Source organism: Tarenaya hassleriana, unplaced genomic scaffold (assembly GCF_000463585.1).
Source record: "Tarenaya hassleriana unplaced genomic scaffold, ASM46358v1 Cleome8, whole genome shotgun sequence".
Classification (NCBI taxonomy): domain Eukaryota; kingdom Viridiplantae; phylum Streptophyta; class Magnoliopsida; order Brassicales; family Cleomaceae; genus Tarenaya; species Tarenaya hassleriana.
This window is the reverse complement of record NW_010970490.1, coordinates 2,088,177-2,105,336: the sequence shown is the minus strand read 5'-3', so window position 1 is coordinate 2,105,336 and position 17,160 is coordinate 2,088,177. Positions and strand designations below refer to the sequence as shown.

Here is a 17,160-nt window from a genome sequence, read left to right as displayed (position 1 = left end):
TTATAGTTAAAAACTGTTAATAATAACACAGAGGACAAAATTGATGAATAATAATCAATACAATTTTTTTGTGTTTCACATAGATACGCTATCGGATATCACGCACTTTCGTCACGCTTAAAATGTGACGGTTCCATAAAAATAAATCTGTCAAGTAAAAATCTGAGGTAAATAACAATTTTTTTAAAAATGATCTTTGTTGTCAATGCAAAGCAAATATATGAATAAAGTAGTGCCCCATCCTTACCCCAATCTCAGTGGTGTCGTCTGTCCATTTCGGACCTACTGCTTTAATTCCATAAAGGTCACTTCTCATGTATCTGAATCAGAGGTGGGCGTTTCGGGAAACGATTCGGGTTCGGTTTTTTTCGGTTTTACAAAAATAGGTACCAATCGGTTTTTATATTATGTTTGGTTCGGTTCGGTTTCGGTATCGGTTCAGTTCGGTTCCGTGTTTTATTAAAAAAAAGATAGATTTCTTTTAAAAATATTTGGTTTTTCGGGATTTTTTAAAGTTCGGTTCGGTTTGGTTCGGTTCCGAAAAACCGAACCGTAACGCCCACCCCTAATCTGAATGTCGAATTGCGCAGGGGAAAAAAATGCAAATAAACCATTCTAAAACATAAATATGCAAATAAACCAATCTAATATAAAAGTCTAGTAACAACTTTTTGCGTTTTAAATTGAAAACAGTTGAACTCATACAAAATTCAATTACATTAATTTACGCTAATTGATTTTTTATTTTGAACGGAAATTTTTTGAATACATAAGGTTTTTATACGAAAATGTAACACTGCAGTAATGTGTCAATTATGAAAATACTATTTAAAAAATGTATTATCTTAGTACATTGTCTAGAAAAAGTTTGTATGTTGGCATACATTACAATGCCCAATTTCGATATAATAAAGTTTCAAATAAATAAAATTTTGTCTTTCTGAAGAACACATGCAAATCTATCCTTTTTTAAAATTGGACTGATTCATATGATATATATATATATATATATATTCAGTTTTCACACAAAAGTTTTTCCACTATTTTAAACAAATATCCCAATCATCATTTGATAGAAAACATTGAAATAAAACGTATTTTTAAAACAATTGTTAAAATATCCCATCATAAAACTAGCATGTAATCTATTAGTTATTGGTCCGGTGATTGAGAGGTGTTAAAATCATTTCAAGATTATGGGTTCAATTCTACTATTGGGAAGTAACGAACACAATTAATTGTGTGACTAAAATCTGATTCCGGATTTAGAGAATTAAGTGGGTCGAAGGTCCAGTGAATCTTCTAATTAAAAAAAAAAATACTAGTAGGTATTGTAAACACAGAAAATACATTTAGTTTTTAAGTTATAACAAATAAAATGCATAAGAATCTCTGGTCCAGTACTCGTCGTCGTGGTTTGCGTGACGTGATTTCCTCACACTTTTTGTATGTTGAGGGTTCAAGGAATCGAGCGCGTAATCTGTACTCGTTGTTTTACTTGACCTGTGTGAGATCTGGTTTTCCGAAAGAGACAGTGATAATATAGTCCGAACACACACACACACACACGTGAGTCTTCAACTCATTGGTAACGTTGGAAATGTGGGCTTTGGTCGGAAAGACGAGAAAAGTCCGTCTCTATATCCATTTAGGAATTGAATATATATTCACAACAAATAGGGTCACTCCTTTATTAAAAAAAAAGAAGAGGGTCACTCATTTTGTGGGCTCCACCCCGTCCGCATAGAATCCCTTTTTTTCCCTTTGGTTATTTGATATACATGCATACACTGATTTTGTAACTTTGGTTCGGGGATTCACTCGATTGTTATAGCTGAAAAGTTAATGGATAGTTTCTTTTAAAAAATAAAAAAATAAATTCCATATCACAATATTAAATGAAATGATTGATGCGATGATTACTATCAAACTTGTACATGGAATTAATTAGACCCACCCACCCCTCGCTTTCTCTCTTTTTTTTTTCCCCCTTCTCCGCCGTCCAACGTCTCCTTCCTCTTCTTCAGCATAAATACGCGACACTATCAAATGGTTTCATGCCATCGTTCCTCGAAAACACGCAAGCAACATTGCCACTTTGATCAGTGTATTCGACATACAGTTTAAAAGATAATAAATACGAGGGCCATGAAGATCTCAATTCCGACACAAAGGTCATACCCTCCGACAAACATTGCCACCGTTCACAGACAATATTCCGACCACTCCTCGGCGAAACTTGCGGTCCAACCTCCCAACCGGTCGCTTGGCATGCATTCACTGAGTCATGACTCGTCTCTGACGGTCGCTTCCACGTCTCTGTCTAAGTCGTCGACATCTACGGCTGAGATTAACCGTGGACTTGGAAAGAGGTGGATGGAGATCCAGGGGTTCAACAATTGGGAAGGAATGCTCGATCCTCTCGACGAAAATCTCCGGCAAGAAATCTTACGCTACGGCAAGTTCGTCGAAGCTGCTTATCGAGCCTTCGATTTTGACCCTTCGTCCCCGACATATGCCACGTGTAAGTTCCCCCGTAAGTCCCTCCTCGACCGTTCCGGCGTCGGAGAATCCGGTTATCGCATAACCAAAAACCTACGAGCCACGTGCGGAATTAATCTGCCACGTTGGCTCGAGAGCTCGCCGAGGTGGGCCAATACGCTGTCCAGCTGGATAGGCTACGTGGCTGTCTGCCAGGACAAGGACGAGATCGCCCGGCTTGGCCGCCGTGACGTCGTCATTGCGTTCCGCGGCACGGGCACGTGCATGGAGTGGATCGAAAACCTCCGAGCCACTCTCACCGACTTCCCTGGCGATGATGAGGCGCCGACGGGGATGGTGGAGAGTGGTTTCCTGAGTCTGTACACGTCGGGGACCGCCACGTGTCCGAGCCTGAGAGACATGGTGAGAGAGGAGGTGGCCAAGGTGGTGGAAACGTACGGCGACGAGCCGCTCAGCTTCACCGTCACCGGGCACAGCCTCGGCGCAGCGCTAGCGACTCTGACGGCGAGTGATATCAACGCGGTATGCGGTGGCGAAACGGCGTTGGTGACCGTCGTTTCGTTCGGCGGTCCGCGCGTGGGAAACACACGGTTCAGGCGGCAGCTAGAGAAAAGTGGGACCAGGGTGCTTCGAATAGTCAACTCGGATGACGTTATCACGAAAGTCCCAGGGTTCGTAATCGACAACAATGACGTGGCATGCCACGTGGGAGGGCTTCCTACGTGGTTGGAGAAGATGCAATGGGATTACGCAGACCTGGGCCGGGAGCTGAGATTGAGCAGCAAGCAATCGCCGTTTCTAAGGAAAACTGGCGTTGCCACGTGTCACGAGCTCGGGACTTATCTCCACTTGGTCAACGGCTTTGTGAGCTCCACGTGTCCGTTTAGGACAACGGCGGAAATGATGCTGAGAGACCAGCACATGATGAAACTCCGGAAATTGCAGAAGCTTGGGGTGAATTAGATTTAGATGTTTTTGTTTTTGTGTGTGTATATATAAAAAAAACTAATCGAAATGACATCAGGGTCTCTACAAGGCCTACTAAGTGTAAAACCATTTTAGAAGAATGTGGAAGCCCATAGAGTTTCGAAGGAAGTTGTAAATCTAATGCAAGGATTATGAGAAATTTATTTATTTCTTTATCCATTGGATCATTAATTGGGCTTGGGCCGGATGGTGAATCAGTGACTTGGGCCTACATGAAGTGAGATGTAGAAACGGAATCACAAGACGGTCGATAACAAATCAGAATTCCCCCTACTTTGCCTTTGTCTGTTTTCTTTTCCCAAGGTCCAAACTCTCCTTTTCAACCCACTAGTATTGCCACTTTTCCAAAGAGAAGCCCTAGTATTCAATTCAATGCCCACACCAGTAGAACTATACACACCCATAGACACACTTACGCGCACATATACATGCACAATTACAGTATGTGTCTCTAAAGAATTTACCCATAAAAAGGCACCTAGCTAGGTGGTACACTTGGGGGTCAAGTCCATCATCATATGGAAAGCACATGTCCGAGATTTTTCAAAAATATCTATCTACTCTCAATCACTGAAAGGATTTCTAAGTGTACGGAATTTTATAAGATTCAGACCCCTAAAATTTAAATTTTATAATAAGGTTTGTCTGTCTTACATGGGCATGAAATTATTTTTTTTTTGTCTCAAGCGATTACATAAAGGGACGAGACACTGTACGTGTTGGGCTAAGAAAACACGAGCCGAAGAGTCACCCTACTGTCTGGTCTTTATGTCTTAAATTTGACAGTCCCTCCAATACAAAGATTCCCATGCACGCGTAATTTTCTCCTTCCTTCCTTTTTCTTTTTTCCCAGCTTAGATTGTCGATTTTACCCTCTTTATGCACTTCGACCGACGCTGCATGACGTTTTCACGGTGGGAGGGTATATCTGTCCTTTTGCTATTCCGGGCACACAAGCATCTCTAAACGTGGATATTTTGGTTTACGTATGCTGCTGCACCTAAACCCAATCCAATAACAAATTATTATAACCAAGAAAATCTTTTAATAATTGTTTCACAAAATTATTTATAAATATTCAAATAGATATAAATATATAACACTTGAAATTTTTTAAATTATATAAAAAAAATTGGTAACAAAAAAGTAAATTTATAACTAAATTAAACAAATAGTTTTAAAATAAAAAACTAACCAAAATAATTTAAAAAAACTAAATATCCAGCTTCAGTCTGTTATTTTATATTTTATAATTTTAACAAGTATAGTAGCGTTTGCTTTTCCATAATAAGCGAGAATTTGTTATCTTTTTTTTTTATATAATTATTATCCTTAGCAACAACATCAAGTATGGAGGGAAACAATCAAAGCAATCGGTCACTAAGCATCATCATTATTGCTTCCTGTTCTAACCTTTTTCTTATATTGTTATTGCTGAATCAAATAAACAATTATACCCCATTAGAAAAATATATTTAGGTCAATCAACCAATAACGTTTGTCCACTAATCATCGCCCTCAGATTATCTTTATTCAGACATTTCAGTTTGTAAATTTATAATGAATTCTATTCACTATTCGTTTAGGTACAAAGAAAATTATTAATCTTGTTTTATTGTTGGTCTGTATGTTTTTCATATTTCTTTGGTTATTTGTTACCTAAATTTATACTTTTAGATTGAATAAAAAAAAGTGAATCTTCCGGTATTTGTCTCTTTCTGTTTTCCTTGTTTTAAACATATATACATATATATCCATGACAGTTTGGAGCTTAAAATGACTATTTTAATACCGATTGAATATAGAATTAATTAATATGATAAGTTAATTATTTTTATGTTTCGAGAATGTAATGAGGAAATAGTGGTTGAGTGAGCATTCCATTATTTAATCAATCAATTTCTTAAGAATTGTGCTTATTGTTTATTCCGATTATTTTCTTATTTGGGTTGGAAATTTCACATTGCCAATGAACGCTTAAGCAGGATTAAGAATCTCATTAAGCTTAAGATCAAACATAAAATTTAGGACCTACAATTGTTAAAAAAATCAAAAAATGTGCCCAACGACTAATTTGTGGGGCCCACAAGGCAGGCCCTCCGCTTTTCTTTCTCCGTCCGTCGCTGCTAGAGCGGCCATACAAATATCAAAAGCTGTACTACTCTTCTCTATTCACAGAGAGAGAGAGATAGAGAGAGAAAGTTCTCGTCTCCGAACTAGAGCTCTTCAATTTATTTTCCGGAGGAGGACTCTAGGTTCATCGGAGATAAATTTCCGTCAAACTTCCCGGAGACAGAGTGCACTGTTCAAAGAAAGCGCTTGAAGCCAGAATGTCGGCGGTGTGGCTTTAGGTTAGTGTCGGTTTTTCTTTGTTTTTGTTTGTATATTTTTTTTTTTGTGCGCTACTCGAATCTAGGTGTCTTTGTTTTGTCTTTTTTTTTTTGTTTGGATTTCCTGTTTCTGTTTCTGTTCCGCCTCTGGATTGATTGGAATCGAAGTTAAGAATAGGTACGATAACGCTTGCTTCATCCATCAGGATTCTCGGGAAACTCCTTGGCAGAAGTCTTCTCTGCCTCTGGAAATTGGAGACTGAACGCATCCATAGTTTGAGTTATCTCAAAAATCATCATGAACGAGGTTTGATATAACCTAATCCCCCCCCAACATTTACGAGGGGGTAACATTTACGAGTGAATGAGGATTGAGTTATCTGTCTCGCTTGTTAATTTCTTGATTGCATCTCCCAATTGCTTGTGATAATGGATATCAGAGATTTAACTGAAAAAGCAAAAACAGAAATGGGATAGTGAAATTGGCTTATCTCGTTTGCTTATTGCTATGCAGGGTTTTGCTGCGGAGAGGTTTGGTCGGTTTTAGGCACATGAATGCCAGAGTATGGAAAGGATCGCTGAACTGAAGAGACTTCCTTCGAGTAAAGTTCTTGTTTCAGGTCATCTGCCCAAAGCTTACATGGACTTGGATAACAGAGACACTGTACAAGTATCCAGTATGCACTTAGATTCATTGAGGGAACGTTCAGGGCGATATACAGGTAAAGCTATGACTGGGCCAATCACGTTAGGGAGAGAATTAAGTCAAGTGTTGAATGGGCATAGTAGTTCAGTCAGGGAAGAGGTGATTCTGTTTGGTAATGTTAAAGAGTCGAGGGGTTTTGAGTCGGCCACATCTGTTAGGACAATGAAAGCGAAGTATCCTTTGCTTGATATCGAGGAAACCATGAGCCGTGATATTACTTGTAATCAAAGCAATGACTTGTCTGAGGAAGCTGGTTCTAGCTCCTTCTCTGGGGCTAGCCATCCTCCAGAACCCGTGGATATGGATCTTATAACAACGGTTTATGTCCCTATCAGTCCAAACAAACCTGATTCAGTTTGCCTGATGAAGAGCTTGTCTTCTAAAGGACCATTTCTAGAGGATGTCTCAGTCCGTGTACCTCCAAAGAAGGCTAGCTCGATGATACTTTCACCTGCAGAAAGCATAGTCGACGAACCAAGCGAACAAGTGGCATCTCTGTCCCCGTTTTCAGTGGCCCGTGCATCGCAGAACACAGACAACTCTCTGCTGCCACCCGATTCAGAGAGGGAATGCATTTGGGATGCTTCTCTCCCTCCCAGCGGCAATGTGAGCCCCCTCAGCAGTGTTGACAGTATGAATTTCGCCCGTGCTATGAGCATAGCTAATAGCTCTTGTGCAAGTACAAACCAGAGCGATGTTGTGCTTTGTATGAGCAAAACCTTTTGTGATAGTACTAAAGGGAGTGTGAGTATGGTCGGAGACTCATTTGAAAGCGCTAAGACGAGCGGCAGCAGAGTGAGTGAAAGTAGTGGACTAAGCGACGAGAGCAATTGGAGCAATTTTACGGGTGGCATTAACAAGCCTCACAAAGGGAATGATCCTAGATGGAAGGCCATCTTGGCCGTCCGTGCTCGGGATGGAATTTTGGGAATGAGCCACTTCAAGTTGCTGAAACGGCTAGGTTGTGGTGATATAGGCAGCGTCTATCTGTCAGAGTTGAGCGGTACTAGGTCTCATTTCGCTATGAAAGTAATGGATAAGGCATCTCTTGAGAGTAGAAAGAAGTTGAACCGGGCTCAGACAGAGAGGGAGATTCTACAGCTCTTGGATCATCCATTTCTCCCGACTTTGTACACCCATTTTGAGACGGACAGATTCTCGTGCTTGGTCATGGAGTACTGTCCAGGTGGTGATCTCCACACTTTAAGGCAACGTCAACCCGGCAAGCATTTCTCAGAGTATGCTGCTCGGTACGTAAAATCCTGAAGATACCATATAAATTTTCATTCACCGTTTTCAAGCTCCTTCCCTTTTCTCACTTCCTTTGCTGTCACATTTCGCAGGTTTTATGCTGCCGAGGTGTTGTTAGCGCTAGAGTATCTCCATATGCTGGGTGTAGTCTACAGGGACCTGAAACCAGAGAACGTTTTGGTTCGTGACGATGGCCACATAATGCTTTCAGATTGCGATCTGTCCCTCAGATGCGCAGTTTCCCCGACACTGATAAGAACATCTGACTCCGATCCTTCAAGACGAGCATTCTGTGTTCAACCTTCTTGCATGGAGCCCTCATCATCATCATGCATCCAACCCTCATGCTTGATACCCCGAATTTTCCCTCAGAGGAGCAAGAAGAACAAGTCCCGTAAAAACCAAACCGAACTCTTTAGATCACATTCAGGCACACTGCCGGAGCTTGTAGCAGAACCCAACACACGATCGATGTCCTTTGTCGGAACCCACGAGTACTTAGCTCCAGAAATCATCAAAGGAGAAGGGCATGGGAGTGCAGTTGATTGGTGGACATTCGGGATTTTCTTACACGAACTACTATATGGAAAAACACCGTTCAAAGGATTAGGAAATCGAGCTACGCTCTTCAACGTAGTTGGAGAGCAGTTGAAATTCCCCGAGTCACCAGCCACAAGCTATGCAAGCCGGGACTTGGTACAGGCATTGCTGGTGAAAGACCCGCGAAACAGGCTAGGGACGAAGAGAGGTGCAACCGAGATAAAGCAACACCCTTTCTTCGAAGGAGTGAATTGGGCATTAATACGTTGCAGCACGCCTCCTGAGGTACCCATACCGATGGAGGCGGCACAGCCACCGCCCAAGTTCGGTCCGATCGATCCGGTTGGGTTCGGGAGCAATAGCAAGAGGATGATGGGACCGGCAGACATGATGTCCGGAGGTAAATTCCTAGACTTTGAGTTCTTCTAGCTTTTTACTTTCTCAGGGTTTAGTAGAGTGTGTATGGGTTGGGTTCTACGTTAGTTTTTTTGTTTTTAATGTTTGTTTGGGAGTCATATACATGTTAAGGGAGGAACTCGTGTAGATTTTCCTCTTCCGTAAAATCCAAGGATTTTTTGTATGAACATGGAAAAAGCTAAAACCAGGCTTCGGATGGGAGGGAATTATGGAGAGAGGGAATGAATCAGATCTGTTCTTGTTGACTGTGACCTTTTTTTTTTCCCTGCACACACTCTATGTTTCATTCTTTTTGCTTTGTTGACTGTGGTCCTACTCCTCCACTGTACCGCAAAAAAAAGGATCACCAAAATCGAAATCTTCGGCATTGTATGTCTTTTGTTCAGAAGGATGGGTCTCATTCTTAAGATAAAGACATGAAACATGTATATATATGTGTGTGTGTATCTATATGCCAGTTTCAGTCGACTTGTAAAATGGGTGGTCCTAAACCATATTAGACTTGGAGCGAGCTAATTTTGCGGAGGAATAGCTGTCAGTTGACAGGCAGGATGGACCGACTTGCGTATGAAAAGTATGAGATTCTGTTGTGTTTTGATTAAAATAGCAAATGTAAAAATGCATCAAGTGTCATACATAACGCCCAATCACAATCACCCTTAACATCTACACTATGGAAAGTTCAATAGTACTAACCTAACCGGGCTTCGATCAAAGGATAAACGAGAGAAGGAAACAGATTAGAGAGAATGATAATTCCAGACGAGGCGTGGATTTTCTGGTAAATCGCCCAAGCATAAGACAACCAACAGAAAAAAAATAAAAGAGGAAACGGTCAAGAGTGTTACGAGACGTGGAAAAATCAGGGGAGGAGGGATAAGGACAGAGCATGAGAAAGGACAAGGATCCTCCAGGAGACAAGGGGTGGATTCTCTCAGAGATTTGCAGGGGGCAGCGGAAAAAAAGAAACGGAAACGGTACGATAATACAACCCCCTATGTGTAATGTATGTATATATATGTAGTACACAGAGACGAATAAATACACGACCCATGTGCTACAGACGATGTGTCAGATGGAACTGTGGCGAAGACGGACCTCTAAAACAAAAAAAAAAGACACAAACACAAAAGTAAACAGAAACCATATACCTAGAGAGACAGGTTGGGTTTTGCAGAATAGAATCTCCCACAACCACCTTTACCCTTGTCTTCAAATCAGACCTTTTTTTTTTTAATGTGTTTTAAGAAAATCACAAGATTTTCTTTATTGATTTAGCTGAACATGTAGAACCTGAGACACAAACGTTCCGAAATCTCCATGGCAAACCCCCACATTTCAAAACCCAAAAACAGCATAACAGAATTACAGACTCTCCCCCATATATTTACATTTTATTAAAACCAATTTTTGTTTTCCAAATCTCTTCCCCGAGACAAGACAAGTGAACAAAGACCCAACAGTGGTAGTAGTGACCAAACAAAACAATATTTTAGAAAAAAGAAGAGGCTGAAATCTCCAGCTCTTGATATCCCTTGTAATAATATACTTACCACCAAAAAATTTCAGTGAAAGCTCTTGCACTATAAGAATATATAATTATATATCGATTAATAAATGTTCTACTTGATAGAGTAGGAACGGGTGCATACCGTTTGAAGGGACTCCGTGAAGAGAGCAGAGAAACTGGTCAAGGCTTGGAAAACACCAGGCAATCCCGTCTGCAGGTTATTCAGCGTCATGGCTCTCGTCACTTCTATTGCTTTGGAATGCTTCAGCATCTCCTCCTCCACTCTCCTTTGGCATGCTGCCAGCTCCGTTTTCTTCTCCATGAGCGGATCCCGAGCATCTAAGACATTCCCGTTATCGGGCTCGGAACCCGGGAGACCGATTCCCACCATTGAATACGACTGATAGTATTTCCTTTCTATGTTCCTGAGAGATGATGCCTTCTTCTCTAGCTCCTTCGACGCGGTTTCTGTTCGTTTCTTTACCTTTAGCTCTTCAGATTGCTTTGCAGATATCACATGAACCACGTTGATGAAGCTCTTGATGGCTTCGGAAGCCACTGTGTCTGGTACCCGGTCTAGGGCAAGCTTCCACTCATCGCAGAAGTTGTAAGCATCTAACTGCTCCTTCTGGTTAGCATCGTCGTTGCAGACGGGGACGAGGGTTAGCTTAAACCAGGCCTGGATGGAGCGAATGAAATCCCTTTGAAATTTAATCATCTGACAGAAACTGGAATGCCACGCAGATACAGCCGATTCCAGGTCACGTGTCGCCAGCCTGTGTAGTTCTGAAGTTGATTCCCCTTTGCCTGACCTGTTAATTAGCCCCTGAACTTGCTGAACTATGCAGTTCTGAACCTCATGAAATTGATGCATGGATTTCCACATGTACATGAAGCTGCATAAGTAAAAAAAAACTCAGAGAGATTAGCATGAAAAATTCAAGATAGGCACATATTCTGAAGAGGAACTCAGCTAATCAAACATAATCACAACGGACCGCCACCAAACCTAGACCACGACATCGCCGATTTGGCAGAATCTGATCCATCAGCTTCGTACTTACTAATTGGACAATTAAAAAAGAACAAACCCGACATGCCTGGAGATTCTAAGTTTCAGGAAAATGGATCAAGAGCAAAACTACATCCATAAAAAGATCTGTAGGGACCTTGCCTATCACCAAAAAGTGAAACAGATTGCGAAACAATTCCAAAGCACTGGACCTCAGAAAAAAACACGAGGCAATTGGCACAGCTGGCAGGATCCATGCCAAAATAGGTATGAATGAAGATTGGCTACTTCAGATAGAAATAAGAAACTGATCCTTGCTCAACAAAGTAATGCAAGCAAATGCTATGGCGGAGATAAAGTCTTATTCAACAGCAGGGATTACCACTAGTAGATCAGGACTACTATTCCATAATTTCCTTAAACAGATAAAGCACATTAGGCAAACTTACCCATGGCAAAGTTCAACGAGCTGAGGAACGAGGTCAGAATCTCGAAGGCGGATGATAGCAGTAGACGTGGTAGTGACAGCCTGCGAAGTAACAATTATCAGGGACTGCAATCTTGTTATAGAAGCCTTAGTCCTGTCTAGCTTAGACTCATCATCCCCCTTGTACTCCTGGCTCTGAAGTTGCGACAGCTTCTTTTCGTGCTCGATCTTCACACCTTCTCTAGCCTGAAAATTACTCAGCGTCAATGAATTAGCATGCACGTGAAAGAAACCCCAAATTACAATAAGAACAACTGATCTGAATACAATGATCATAACAGAAAACTGCAAACCTTGACTTCTTCATAGAGCTTCTTCTCCCATGCTAGAAGCCGATCCAGAGTGGAGAAAAGGCTCTTCGGGCCACCTGGTTGGTCCAGTGCCGTCGTGTCGAACCTGTACTTAACCGCCAATGGCGGTTTCGAGGTCCAGCTTGAACTCAAGCTGCTTAAGACGCTACTCGAATGAATCACTGTTTCTGCAATCCAAATTGCGAATGAAAGAACAACTTAATTCTATAAAACGCGTCCATAATATACTCATGAGTCATGGATAAGAAAATTCGAAACGGTTCTCAATTACCAAGCAAATTGAACTTACTCTTCAATTGACTGAAACTGCGATCGAGCTGAGCTCTGCCGAGCTCCAGCATCTGCGAGACCTGATCACCGGCGGCAGCGGCCTTGTCGAAGTTCTCCTTGATCGCATCGACTATCTCTTTCAAATCCTTGTGTCTTACCACCATTTTCATGTCGGCGATTTCTCCTCCGCCTTTGTAGCTGCCGGACGACGTAGTCGCGTCATCTGCTTTGTCATACTTCCCTGGTGCAGCACCACCGTACTCTGGCTGCGGTGGTGACGGCTCCTGGTGATGCCGTCTCAGGGAACTCCTCCTCGTGGAGGATCCGAACTCCGAGCGCGCACCCACATCGGACATGGATACCCTATCCTCCTCCTCTGCTGCATCCGAGGAGCTCGTCGTGCTGTAGTGATCGTGATCTTCCCATTCACTACACTGTACTTCCTCTCTCCCCGTCTCCTCGTCTACGGTATTGTCCATGGATTCGATCTGCTTCTTCTTCCTCGTATGGAAGAAATCATACTCCGATCTCTCCGTTTCGGTATCATCGCCGTCGGCTTGATCGTTAGAGAGATGGTGGAGGTTCTGTTGCTTTTCTTGAGCTTTCCTGTTAAAGTATTCGGAATCGGGAGGAGAAGGAGGGTAGAAATTCTCCCAGTTCCAGACGGAAGAAGCTTGAGAAGGAGTGGCGGAGTAAGTGGAGTTCTGGTAAGCGGTGGGGAAGAAATTCGGCATGAAATTGGATCTTTCACTCCTAGGAGTTGACGAAGGGCTTGACTCGGAGAGAATGTGAGGGAGCTTCGCTGGTTGTTTCCGACGGCGATTGGTGACGGTGGCGGTGGCGGCGGCAGTGACGATCCGAGGCAGCTTGGAGCTCGCAACGGATGGAGACAGCGGCGGAGGATGGACGGAAGTTTGGGAAGGCGAAGGAGGGACTCGCGGAGGAACGAAACCAGCGGAGGAGGAGGAGAGTTCAGGAGGAGGATGGAGGAAGACAGCCGGAGTCCGATCGGAGACGGAGAGAGGCTCGCCAGCAGCGAAGGAGGAGAGAGCGGATCCGGTGAGACGAAGAGTTCGGCAGTAATCGGCATGAGCAGCGGCGAGGAGGTGGCGGGCGTGAACGGCCTCCTTCATGAGATGACGGCGATCTTTGCACCGCCGCACGGTGTCCTCATTACCGAGCTTCGACACCGTGCATCCCATCTCTTCTTCTTCTGCTTCTTCTTATGCGGCGGTTGACGGTGAGCGACGGTGGCGCGTGAGCTCACCTCCTCGGCTCTGCATTTCACTAAAACAGAACCACAAAAAGAAAAGGAAAAAAAAGGGTTATAGCTGTTTCCACTTGCTCGGACTCTGGACGGTTAGTGCCCTATTTTCTAATATTTTATTAATGAAACAAAAGCAAATCATCTCTCCTTTTATTTCCGCCTCTGGTACCGAGTCAGTGACTGGTTTTTCCTGGAAATATTTTTCCTCGTTTCTTTTAATTCCTTTAGATAATTAAATATTTTTATTAAGTGTTGATTTCCCTCTGACGATAATTTTATATACCTGAAACAATAAGCAACCGTTAACCAGAAGTAATACCAAAATATAAGATAATTTATATTAAATTACTTAATGTAGACGGATAGGGGGGTAGTGCGTCGGTTGATGTGGAATAAATAAACTATGGAAACACACAAGGGTGGTTTTTGTCGCTTTGGGGATGTCGGGTTGGTATCTTGATTCTCGTGCACATTATGGTGTATTTAAATTAAATCGTATGTAATGAAATTGCTTAATTTTGTATTTTCTTATCTACAACAAGAAACTAAGAGAAATATTATTCTGACATTACGGAGTAAAATAGTGATTAATTCGGAATTTAATAGAGAAATATTCGCATCGCGTCATTGGGAAAAAAGACGATAAAAGAAGGGGGGAAAACGACAGGAAGGTGAAAGGCCGAAGTTGAAAACGGTGAAAAGTGTAATTTTCCGCCCTTTGAGAAAGGTCCTTTGGAAAAACAGAAAAGGAAAAAAAAAAAACCACATGCATTTCGCTTTCCCCCCTTCTCTTTTTTTCCCCCTTTGTTCCAAAAAGTATTTTTTTTTATCATCATTAAACCAAAACCAAACTACATAATACATATTCCTTCCTACGAGCTCGCTTAAATATCATTAAACACTTTCTTATAATAAATCATATTTGCAAACCGCGCCCAAAGTTTACATTATATTAGAAATCACTCCCTTATTTTATAAAGTGGGCATGGATTCCCCAGGATTTTACAGTAGGGACCAATGGCATCCAATTCCTCTACACTTTTAATGGACGTTTTTTATAAATGTCGCACACTTCTCATTCCATATCCATCCATTCATTTAGAAATCACATTTATTAGCAAAATTACAAAGTCATATCCCCTTTCAACGCATAAAGTTTACATATAGTATATGAAAACGATTAATGATTCGCCTGTTTTAATTTACCATTATTGATCGAAGGGATTTTTTCTTTAAGAATCTATATATATAAAAAGTTTGGTTCAAGGATTGTGGTGAGGACATGTGGCATCTACATCATCATTCATGTGGCAAAATCCTTTATCCTCATTGGTTAATTTCTTCAACTAACGTCCATGTAAACAATACGCCTCTTCATTATACAAAATTTATAACGTATTTTTTCTTTACTAAGTCCTTATAATATTTTGTAACCGTTCATAAATCATTAGTGTCGTTTTTATTACAAAAGAGAAGGGAACGGTCGTCATCACATTAATAACCATATTTAATTTCAAAATATTGTATATTTGTTTTATCTATCATCTATTCTTAATATGTGATTTTTGTAACATGCACGTCATACTTTTTTTGGAGGTTTTCCACAGGTTTGTCATTTTGTTCCCCCCGTTTTCAAATGTTTATTAGCGAGGTTGAGTGAGTTGGTTCAATGGATAGGAATTAAATTGCAGTGGAAAAATCATTCCGATTGCATAAGAAGGTTTTCGACTGGATTATTCAGAATCTGAAGACCTTGGAGATGAACCATAACAATGAAATATATATGGCAGCTGAGTTCTTTGACATTTTTTTTTTAAATTCTGTTGTTTGGTTGTTTGTTTGCAAGAAAACCCAGCTTTTGGGTAGATTATTATTGAATTGGTTTTGTATTTCCGAAAATAGTGAATTATAAATTTTGATTTTTTTAATATTAACGAAGAATAAAAATTACAAGTTATATGAATGTGTATATGTGTATATATAGATGTATTTGTGTGTATAATGTTCCCTGTATATGAATGTATTCGTGTATGTACGTGGACGTTACAAAAATGCATATATCTCAATACATTTTTTATTTTTTACTTTTGTATGTACGTGTATATGCGTAAATGATGCATGTATGTATTCTATAAGTTTTGTGTGTATGTATAAATATACAAATTTACAATTTAACAAATTTCATAATTCAACTAACCCAAGTGGGTTGGACCCAAATGTTTAACAATTCGTATAACCATTTACAATTTAACATATTTACAGGATTTCGTTTTTATTTCGTTTGTATGATAAATATACAAATTTCATTATTGTTATTATTAAAATAAATGATAAGTACACTATTTAATTAAGTGAATTCTACATCTCATTTATTTATTTGTTTATGATAATAAACCATATCATCATAAATGTTTTTTATTTATATAAAAAATATAAAAAAAATAATAAACGGATGAGATATATTTATTTTTATATTAATTAATAATTGTAAGGTCAAAGTATGTATTTGTTACATATATGTATGTATATATATACATATATATATTTTATTTGTCTATACTATATGTATGTGTATATACGTATATGTATTTATATGTATAAATATGCATGTATATATATATATCGGTGGCACTCGACACACTTAGCACAAAACCTCCTAACGTCTCGCTTAAGGTGCGGCCAAAAGAAATGATCTTGTACGATGGAAAACGTCTTATCTACTCCGAAATGGCCAGCTAAGGCACCACCATGAGCCTCACGGAGTATCACATCTCGCATTGATCCTTGCGGGATGCATAACCTCTTATCTCGAAAGAGATATCCATCATGTAAGTAAAATGGTCCATAAGCACCGTTCCTACATTCTTCTATGATGGATTTGAAATCGTGATCGGTCGAATACTGCTCCTTAAGGATTTCAAATCCTAGCATCCGAACCTCCATGACTGATATCAAAGCATGTCGTCGAGACAATGCGTCGGCTAAGACATTGTCTTTTCCCTTCTTGTATTTTATGATGTAAGGGAATGTCTCGATGAACTCCAACCACTTAGCATGTCTTCGCTTAAGTGTGGTCTGACCCTTAAGGTGTTTCAATGTTTCGTGATCCGAATGCACCACGAATTCCTTAGCCAACAAGTAATGTTGCCAAGTCTCTAAAGCTCGTACCAAAGCGTATAACTCCTTATCGTATGTGGGATAATTAAGTGTGGCCCCACTGAGTTTCTCACTAAAATACGCTATGGGCCTCTTTTCTTGCATTAGGACAGCTCCTATACCAATCCCCGATGCGTCGCATTCTATCTCAAAAGTTTTGTCGAAGTTCGGGAGAACTAAGACGGGTGCGCTAGTGAGGCTGTCCTTTAGAGCTTTAAATGCTTTCTCTTGTGCTTCTCCCCATTCAAATGTCACATCCTTCTTTATGACCGCGGTGAGGGGAGCTGCTAGACTACTAAAGTCTCGCACAAATCGACGGTAGAACCTAGCCAAACCGTGAAAACTACGCACTTGTCCTATCGTGGTAGGAGTCGGCCAATCTCTAATGGCTTTGATTTTTTCCTCGTCGACTCT

The 17,160-nt window shown here is 40.8% G+C and overlaps 3 protein-coding genes across 4 annotated transcripts; 2 read left to right on the top strand and 1 right to left on the bottom strand.

The window, feature by feature from the left end:
• The first annotated feature begins 2,149 nt into the window (after positions 1-2,149).
• On the top strand, positions 2,150-3,480 carry LOC104803081 (phospholipase A(1) DAD1, chloroplastic-like). The gene has a single exon (XM_010526958.2). The coding sequence runs from the start codon at positions 2,272-2,274 to the stop codon at positions 3,463-3,465; it is 1,194 nt and encodes a 397-aa protein (XP_010525260.2). The 5' UTR covers positions 2,150-2,271; the 3' UTR covers positions 3,466-3,480.
• Positions 3,481-5,647: 2,167 nt separating this feature from the next.
• Positions 5,648-8,984, top strand: LOC104802496 (serine/threonine-protein kinase D6PK-like). 2 transcript variants are annotated; one of them, XM_010526135.1, is made up of 4 exons: positions 5,648-5,840; positions 6,026-6,126; positions 6,334-7,775; positions 7,869-8,984. In XM_010526135.1, the coding sequence occupies exons 3-4, from the start codon at positions 6,385-6,387 to the stop codon at positions 8,743-8,745; spliced, it is 2,268 nt and encodes a 755-aa protein (XP_010524437.1). In that variant the 5' UTR covers positions 5,648-5,840; positions 6,026-6,126; positions 6,334-6,384; the 3' UTR covers positions 8,746-8,984. The 2 variants fall into 2 exon arrangements, with proteins under 2 accessions (XP_010524437.1, XP_010524438.1); XM_010526136.1 differs by lacking the exon at positions 6,026-6,126.
• Positions 8,985-10,050: 1,066 nt separating this feature from the next.
• Positions 10,051-13,525, bottom strand: LOC104802494. The gene is made up of 4 exons (XM_010526134.2): positions 12,343-13,525; positions 12,036-12,220; positions 11,705-11,928; positions 10,051-11,139 (listed from the first exon to the last, which is right to left on the bottom strand). Exons 1-4 carry the CDS (start codon positions 13,523-13,525, stop codon positions 10,356-10,358), a joined length of 2,376 nt encoding a protein of 791 aa, XP_010524436.1. The 3' UTR covers positions 10,051-10,355.
• Positions 13,526-17,160: the final 3,635 nt, after the last annotated feature.

What these genes read in the sequence shown, in the direction of transcription:
- LOC104803081 (XM_010526958.2), top strand. Translation starts at nt 2,272, where the DNA reads ATGCATTCACTGAGTCATGACTCGTCTCTGACGGTCGCTTCCACGTCT.
- LOC104802496 (XM_010526136.1), top strand. Translation starts at nt 6,385, where the DNA reads ATGGAAAGGATCGCTGAACTGAAGAGACTTCCTTCGAGTAAAGTTCTT. An exon ending in TTCTCAGAGTATGCTGCTCG is followed by an intron (nt 7,776 to 7,868) that starts GTACGTAAAATC and finishes CACATTTCGCAG; the next exon opens with GTTTTATGCTGCCGAGGTGT.
- LOC104802494 (XM_010526134.2), bottom strand. Translation starts at nt 13,525, where the DNA reads ATGGGATGCACGGTGTCGAAGCTCGGTAATGAGGACACCGTGCGGCGG. An exon ending in AGCTCTATGAAGAAGTCAAG is followed by an intron (nt 11,929 to 12,035) that starts GTTTGCAGTTTT and finishes AGTAATTTTCAG; the next exon opens with GCTAGAGAAGGTGTGAAGAT. An exon ending in CTCGTTGAACTTTGCCATGG is followed by an intron (nt 11,140 to 11,704) that starts GTAAGTTTGCCT and finishes TTACTTATGCAG; the next exon opens with CTTCATGTACATGTGGAAAT.